General features: G+C 44.6%; 1 protein-coding gene across 1 annotated transcript in view; it reads right to left on the bottom strand.

Moving 5' to 3' along the window:
• The window catches only part of DCPS (decapping enzyme, scavenger), an 81,149-nt gene that overhangs the window by 16,055 nt on the left and 55,979 nt on the right, over positions 1–9,115 (bottom strand). Inside the window, exon 3 of the mRNA XM_006901570.1 lies at positions 2,148–2,293. Coding sequence (XP_006901632.1) covers positions 2,148–2,293 — 146 coding nt within the window. The remainder of the gene's footprint in view (positions 1–2,147; positions 2,294–9,115) is intronic.

Raw genomic sequence — 9,115 nt, 5'->3', positions numbered from 1 at the left:
AAATCTCTGTAAATGTTTATGAAAATTAATAAAATATAATTATAGAGAAAAAAAAAGGAAAGAAAGCTAAAAATAGAAATTCCAGATGACCCAGCTATCCTACTGGTTGAAATATGCCCCAAGAAAATGAGAACTGAGGCACAAACAGAGACTTGTACACCAATGTTCATAGCAGTGTTATTAACCATCACAAGAACATGAAAACAGACCAGATGTCCAACCACAATCACATGGATTGAGCAGTTACGGTACATACACACAATCAGATACTACGCATGCAGCACACAGGAGCAGTAATTTTGTAAATTATTATTATTTAACTTGGGAGGGACTGGAGAGCATTATGCTGAGTGAACTAAGTCAGTCCCACAATGACAAATACTGTATAAAACCATTATTGTAGAAAGAGTATGAGGATCCAAGGGAGAGAGGGGTGGAAGCAGAGGGGTGAGGATGTGGGGGGAAGGGAGTATGGAATTATCACAGGGTCACACAATTTGATGGGTGGATGGGGGTTAGAAAAATGGGAAGGAAACTGGTATGAAAAACAACATATTCAAAATTTTTAAATAAACTAGTATAATAATAAAAAAACCCCAAAACTATAAGATATCATCTTACCCCAGCAACAATAGAAAAGTTCAACAGGTCTGCAAACAAGAAATGCTGGCAAGGTTGTGGAGAGACTGGAACTCTTATTCACTGCCGGTGGGAATGTAAAACTGTACAACCACTACGGAAGGTCATCTGGTGCTTTCTCAAAAGTTGAAAATAGAAATACCATTTGACCCAGCAATTCCATGACTGAGAATATCCCCTAAAGAAAACAGAGCCACAACTGCAACAGACGTATGCACACCCATGTTTATTGCTGCATTACTCTTAATAGGAAAGAGATAGAAACAAGTGCCTGTTAATAAATGGATAGAAAAACTATGGTATAGCCTCACAATGGAATACCATGCAGCACTGAAAAACAATGAAATAGCAAAACTTTGCATAATATGGTGGAGTCTTGAGGACATTATGCTAAGTGAAAGATTTCAATCACAAAATGACAAATATTGCATAATACTGCTGTTATAAAATAGGATAGACAATGGGGGTTGGGGAGGGAATGGGAAAAGAGTGGATAGATAATGAACATTTAAAACAGATGAGGGGAAGAAATGTCTGAAAGGATTTTATGATTATGTATTATATGTATGAGAACAATTTAGAACAAGGGGTGCATTGTGAGGTTGGTTGGGGGGGGATGTGCAACAGTGAATAAATAAAAGAGGAAACAACTAAAAAGAAAGAAAATCCTATGGGTCATGACTGTCTGACCTGCCAGAAATCACTGAACAGGTTAGCACTAGGCACTAGGGTGCAAGGACTCCACCGAGTGGGGGCAACTGCTGACATAATGGTAAATGCAAACTCTGATGAAGAACTAGACTGCTTTGAGATTCCTCAGAGCCTTCTTGTCAAGTCCAAGTACCCTGGGGGGCCCAAGACCAATGTCAATTTCTATTATCAGTGAAGCATCTAGCCTCTCAATGCAGGTCTTTTCAGCTTGTTGGCTTACTTTGTTCACACTTGTCCCCAGTACCGATGGACATCCACATATTATACAATTACTTGCACAGATGTGCACTCTGGTCCCTACAAGTACACATCAACATGAGGGCAAACATAGCTGACTTTTCCTTGCTGTGGCCCCACTACCTGCCACAGTGCTTGGCCCTTGGAAAGCCCAAGAGAGGGACTCATGAAAGGGGAAGCTGGCCAGGGTCACAGCACCCATGGGACTCCTCAAGCACTCAGGGACCTGGATGTCGAGGTTCTGGGACTCCCCAGGCAAGTCTAGTACCTAGATGCTGAGGCTCTGGGATTCCCCTGGGCAGTGAGGGACCTGGGTGTGGAGGTTCTATGACTGCAGACAGGGCAGTCAGACACCTGGATGCTGAGGCTCTTGGACTTCCCTAGGAAGTCAGGTAACTGGATGCCAAGGCTCTGAGACTCCCTAGACAGTCAGGTACCTGAATGCTGAGGCCCTGGGACTCCCCAGGCAGTCAGGTATGTGGATGCTGAGACTCTGAGACACCCTGCGAAGTCAGGAACCTGGATGCTAAGGCTCTGGGACACCCTGGGCAGTCAGGTACCTGGATGCTGAGGCTTTGGCACTGCAGATAGGGCAATGTGATGGTCCTGTAATCTTCTTCTGTCTCTCGGAATAACTGGAGCTCCTGTCGCAGGTATTTCTGCAGGTGCTTCTCCGTGGCAGGGTAAACCACCGTGGTCTTGACATCTGTCATGAACAATACTATCTGTGAGTCTCTGCACTACACCATGCTGTTCTCCCTCACCCCAACTGTGATCTCAAGTGACACAGGACATCAAGGAAGAGGCTATATTCTCCCGCAATTTACAACCATGGACAGAGCCACACTCACAAACTGGAAAACCAGGTTCTCCTTGAGGGGTCACTGGGCAGCGCCAGTCTAGGTCCAGCCCTTCTCCATCTCCCAGGCTTTGGAATGAAGAGAAACCGTGTGAACTCTCCTCAGGTCCTCCTCTCCCAATCTCTAGCTATGTGGCTTTCTGCACAAAAGGTTAGAACACAGACTCAAAGTTAGTCTGCCTTAATGAGGAGTCTGATGGTACAAAAGGCTAACACACTTAGCTGCTGACGAGAAGGCTAGTGGTACAAGTCAACCCAGGGGTGTTGGTGCAAAAAGACCAGGTGATCTAAAGCTGAACAAGTATCTTCAGTGTTCTGGAGTACAGTTGCTGAATAAGTATCTTCAGTGTTCTGGCGTACAGTTCTGCTAACCACATGGGGTTACCAAGATCTGGAGGGAACTCAACAGCAAGTGGGGTTTTGATTGGGGTCTATTTTAGCTTTCAAGAGGAGTGAGGAGCCCTGGTGGTATACTTAATCTATGTTGGGCTGTCATCCGAAAGGCTAGCAGTTTGAATCCACCTGCCACTCCGTAGGGGAAAGATATGGAGTCTAGTACATCTGCAGCTACAGAAACTCCGCAGAAAGTTGTTAGGAGTTAGAACTGATTCCACAGCAATGGGGAATGTGCTCAGCCCAGCACAAAGGACTCCAGGATTGACTGAGTTTGAATTCTGCCCTGGAGTAATTATGAGAGGCATGGTCCAGTTCTTTAACCTCTTTGTGTCCCTGCTTCCCCATTTGTCCAAGGAGGGTAATAATAGCTCCTGTTTCATGGGGTTAGGAGGATTACGGAAGTTAATACCTGCAAGCCACCTGGAACAGCATCTGGCACAGGGTAAAAACGAAGTACACTGACTTTAAATCCAAGGCTCTCTAACTCAGCAGCATTGCCTCTTGGGTCAGATTCTCTCCGCTGGGCGTGCTGAGGACAGCAGGGCTTCTGTTCACCACTCACCAGGCCCTAGCCTCAGTTACAGCACCCAAAAGCGGTTCCAGACATTGCCAAATGTTCCGCAAGGGAAAGTGCCTCTGACTGAGAAACAGAGTTTTAATCAGAGGGAAACCTTAGTTTTCCTAAATTAAGCTTAGTTTCATTGTCTAGGACCACTTGTTTTGGTTAAGTCCTTTTTCTGTCTCTAATATCTGCTACAACTGATATTACTCCTCGTAACATTTTTACATCATGTTTCAACACATCTCAAAGACAAGGAAAGGAAAAACTGTTTCAAAATTCACTGAAGAGGTTTCTCAAAAGGCCCACTTCTCTTTGGCCACAAACCAGAGTCAGAAGGCTCCTGGAGAAGTTCAGGGGTAGAAGTCCAGCAGGTATGTTTCTCCCCTTAGCACACTCTCAGACCTGCCTCCATTCAACACCCAGCTAAGAGGCACCAGCCCATGCTACTATATATGGACACAGGAAGAAGAGGGTTTTAATTTTTATTTTGCATAGGATTAAGAGGTTCAAAGGTTAGGGGAGCTCTGGTGGCCTAGTGGCAAGAAACTGCACTGCGATCCCAGAGGCTCACGGTTCAAAGCCACCAGATGCTCTGCCGGGAAAAGGAGGGACAATCTCCTCCTGTACCAGTCAGATCCGATTTGACGGTACACACACACAAAATAATAAAATTTAAAAAAAAAAAAAAAAAAGAGGTTCAAAGGTGTGGACTGAGTTGGCCTCTCCCTAATTATCAGAATCCTAAAATGAATTGCATTAGGTAAATCAGCTGTCAGAGACCACTCCAGAGTACTGAGAAGCAACGTCAGTCTAGAGACTAAGGTGCACTTGATCAAAGCCATGATCTTCACAATTACTAGCTATGCATCAGAGAGCTGGACAGTGACTAATGATGACAGAAGAAGAGTCATTGCCTTTGAGTTGTGGCGCTGGAGCCGTGGATGGTCAAGAGAACAACTGAGTCTGTACTGGAGAGAGTGAAACCAAGATGCTAGCATTTGGAGGCTAGTGTTTTGAAGCTCCTTCTCATATACTTTTGGCACATGGCCAGGAGGGACTGATCCTTGGAGAAGGACATCATGCTCAGAAGGGTGAAGGGACAGTACAGGAGAAAAAGACCCCAGGTGATACAATAACTAAGGTAATGGGGGTAGGTGTGTGGGAGTCAGTGAGACTGGCTCAGGACAGGGCAGGCTTCAGAGCTGTTGTACATAAGGTTCTTATGGACTGCAGATGACTAGGCAGCACATTGTAACACAACATGCTTGAAAAAATGTTGAACTGCCAAAGGACATATTTTTTCAGCAAAACAAAAAAAGACAAATATGGGGGGAAAGCAGATTAGGCATGCAAGGCATGAGCACAGAACAGGGAAGACAGAAGTGTGTGGGAGGGCCAAGGGGGAAGTAAGACAAGGGCCTTCCCTTCTGTAGCCTCCTCTAACTGTGCCCATGGCTCAGGTATCTAGCCTCCTAAACTACAAAGACACTTATGTCCCTAAAGACCATCCACACGTGGCATTTCTCTTATAACAGCACTAGATAACAGACACCACCTTCCAGGATCATTGAGAGAATTAAATGAGTTAGGAGACACAAAGTACCTAGCTTCTAAGTGCTAGCTCTTATTCTTGTTCTGTAAATCTGGCCTGGGTTGGGCTGTTTCTGTGGAGTGCCCTGGGAGTGGGTACAGGGCTGGGAACAGAGGGAGTGAGCTGCCACTATGCTGACAGCCTGAGGCAGGAGCGCCAGCCCATTGCCCCACATCTGAAGGCCTGACATCACCCAGCCCGCCCAGTTTTCCAAGGTTTGTCAGGGGCCTGCTCACACCCGCAAACCAGGGTGCTGGGGAGAACCGGCCCCTCCATACAAGCACCACCCCCTGAGTAGAGTAGGGAGGTGAAGAAGCGAGAAAAAGGAATTTTCCAAGTACGTCCTTTTGGACACCATTTTTCATTTCCTGAGAAAGAGCACAGATCTCCACTGCTGTCTCTCTCAGAGCCCTTCAGAGAGCCACTCCTCAGGGCCTACTTTTCTCAGATCAACAGGGGAGGCTGTCCTCAGGGCTGGGGCTGGCCATGTCCTCTTAGGGCTGCTGCAGCGAAGAACCAGCTCAGAGGTCCACATGCTGGATGACACTCCTCCCAAGCCTTAGGCACCCACAAGGCTCCTGGCACGATCAACCTGGTCCACTGTGCCCACTGCTGTACCTACAGCCAGCTACACTGACCTCCTCCTGTGCCACAAACCCACACTATGGTGTCCTTATCTCAAGACCTCTGCACAGGTCAGTCCACATGACAGGCAGACTCTCCTACCTGCCAGCCTTGTTGCTTCTCTGCATTCATCCAGGACTCTCTCAAGGGCCAAAGCTCTCTGAGCTTCACTAGGAAAGGTCCCAGTGGTCCTGGCTAATGTAAACAGTGTGCTCTTCATTAGTAAGTGGAAGATTAGCAGTTCAAATTCACCATATGGCAACGCAGGAGACAGGAAAGAAAGGCCCTTGAGCTGCCTCTGGAAGGACAGCAGCCAGAAAACCCTGTGGTTGTAGCAATTAAGGTTTAACTTAATATTTTTGTTTATTAAAAAAACCTTCATCATTCTCTATCCCCTTCACTAGCTCTCTTTATTCCTTGTATTCTTGGCAACAGAATACAACTTTGAGGAGGGAGAATAATGGTGGGAAAAAAGACAACTTTGCTTATTTATTTTTAACATAAAAGGATTACAACAGTCAGGTTGTCCAACTGTCACCTCTGTCCATTGCCAAATTTCCCTTCCTGATTAAAAGACACTCAACTTATGCTTTCTGAACAATGATACAGATTGTCCTTTATCATCTAACTGCCTCACGAGGGCAAGAATTTTGTCTGTTTTTTTCATGACTTTCTCCCTACAATTGGAATAGTGCCTTCTACACACAGAGCACTCAAGAAATTCCTAATCAACAAGTGAATCTGGCCCTCTCAGACTTGAGGGTATTTTTCCTACAAATGGAGTAAAACCTCTTGGTTAAAAATAAATATGCTTCTCAATGCTGTTTTTCCTTGGCAGAAAAAAAAGTTTACCTAAAAGCCAATCAAGATGCCGTCCTTGGGCTGAATTGCAGGATGGCTCTGGTCAAGAGTCAATGCCCAGTATGTGCTCAAACCACTGGGGCCCTGCACCTTCTTCATTCTCTTAATCTCCAATTACTAACTGCCAAGGGATAACTACAGCTTTCTAGCAAGACCTCTGTGGGGGAATCCAGGATCCATGATAATACTCCCACTGGGCCACAATGGCATCAGGAGGCTCTGCATGGGTCAGGCTGTCAGGTCACTATGAGTGGGAACTTGACAGCACCAATCAGCAACACAACAAAGACATGCAGGAGTTTGATTCTAGGATGTTAACTAGCAGGTGAAGGCTCAAACCCACTCAGAGGCAACTCAAAGGCAAGGCCTGGCAACTCAATAAATAGTTCCTGAAATCCTTATGAGCACAGCTCTGCTCTGAGATTTACAGAGTTGACTCAGTATTAATTGGTGGCTGTGCCACCTGTCACCCTGTTACTGCCAGGCTCCATTCAGCTACTCTGGTTGGCTGGGCACGTAGTTCCATCAGCTCCACATGCCTACGACCTAAGGATGTGCACTTGGTGGAAGAGAGAGATCTTCCCTGATGAAAGAGGGCCAACCTTTGGTCAATGGTATACCAGCAACTGTGCTCCCTTGCTGGAACTTCCAAACAAGTACTCAATAGCAATGTGGTAGTGGAAAGAGATGTGACCATGAAGTGAAATTCATGATCCTAATGTGAATCTTGGATGGAGAAGAATTAAGGAGAACTGCTTGATAGATAGTGTTGGAACAACTATAGATCTATGCTAACAATAATTCACTGCTGTCAATTAAATTCCAACTCACAGCAGGTTGGTCTTTCAGGGCTTATATACTTTGGCAGACGGTCCATCTTTTTTTCCCCTGAAGATTCAAACCATTGAATTTTCAATCAGCAGCCAGGCATGGAATGCACTGTGCCACCAGAGCTCCCTTTGCTAACAGTTGCATGTTGCCGCTAAGTGTCATTAAGATGAGTATGACTCACAGCAACCTTATGAACAACAGATCTGAGTCTTGCCCAATCCTATGCCATTGTCATTATCTCTCACTTTATCAATCCATCTCATTGAGGGTCTTCCTTGCTTTCACTGACCTTTCCAAGCATGATGTCCTTCTCCAAGGAACAGCCTATCTTAACAACATGACCAAAGTGAGATGAATTTTTGCCTCCAAGGAGCACTCTGGTAGCACTTTCTCCAAGAAATATGTTTGTTCTTTTGGCAGTCCACAGGATATTCAGTACTCCAACCCCACAATGAAAAGGCACTGATTCTTCTGTCATTTGTATTCATCGTCCACTTCTCCGATGCAAATGACTGAAAGATCATGTCCTGAATCAGACACACCTTAGTTTTTAAACTGACACTGCTGGCCCTTAGTATTTTGGAGAGGTCCTTGACATCAGACTTTTCCAATGCAATATACCTTTTCTTTTCTACAGAGGTACTGACTGTGTATCCAAGTAAGAAGAAATCATTGACAATTTCAAACTCTTCTTCCATTTATCATGATTCTACCTATTGGCCCAGGGGTGAGGATTTTGTCTTCTTGATTTTGAGATGGAACCCACATTGAAGACTGTAGTCTTTGATATTTTACAGCAAGCATCTCAAGTCCTCCTCATTTTAGCGAGCATGCTGTGTCATCTCCGTAAGATAGGTGTTGGTGAGTATTCCTCCAATCCTGATACCCCATTTTTCTTCCTAGGGTCCAGCTTCTCAAATTATTTGCTCAGCATACAGACTGAGTAGTTACATAGAGAAAGGATACAGCTCTGATGCACAACTTTCTTGATTTTAAGCCATGCAGCAATTCCCTGCTCTGTTCAGGCAATAGCTTCTTGGTCTAAGCTTCATATAATTAATGTTTTGAGATTCCCAGTCTTCTCAATGTTAGCTATAGATTGTTCTGATCCATAGTCAAATGCCTTTGCATAGTCAATAAAACACATTCTTCTGGTATTGTCTGTTTTCTGCCAAGATCCATCTGACATCAGCAATGATATCCTTAGTGCTACAGCCTCTTTTAAATCCAGCTTGAACTTCTGGCAGTTCCCTGTCAATGTACTGTTTTAGGATGATCTTTGGCAACATTTTGTTTGCTTGTGATATTAATGACATTAATGTGATATTTGTTCACTAATTTCCACATTCTTTCTTGGGAATGAGAACAAATATGAATCTCTTCCAATCTACTGGTCAGGTAGCTGTCTTCCAAGTTTTCTAGCACAGACCTGAAAGCATGTCCAGGGCTGCGTCTATTAGTTGAAGCATGTCAATTAGTATGCCATTGAGGCCCGAAGCTTGAACTTCATCTTTCATTGGCAATGGCTCTTGATGATATGGTAGTTCCAGAAATGATTCCATATCGACCAATTATTTTTGGTACAATGACTGTGTATTTTCCTTCATATTCTTTACCTGCTTCTTTTATCATTCAACGTTTTGCCTATAGTATCTCTCAGTATTGAAACTTGAGGTTTAATAGAAAAATGGGCACAGGATATGAAAAGGCACTTCACCGAAGACGACATTCAGATGGCTAACAAGCACATGAAGAAATGCTCAAAATCCCTAGCCCTAAGAGAGATGCAAATTAAAACAACTAT

This window comes from Elephantulus edwardii, unplaced genomic scaffold (assembly GCF_000299155.1).
Source record: "Elephantulus edwardii isolate Elephantulus edwardi_28Jun2011 unplaced genomic scaffold, EleEdw1.0 scaffold00333, whole genome shotgun sequence".
Classification (NCBI taxonomy): domain Eukaryota; kingdom Metazoa; phylum Chordata; class Mammalia; order Macroscelidea; family Macroscelididae; genus Elephantulus; species Elephantulus edwardii.
Note: the sequence above shows the minus strand (reverse complement) of the source record. Positions and strands in the feature narration are given on the sequence as shown.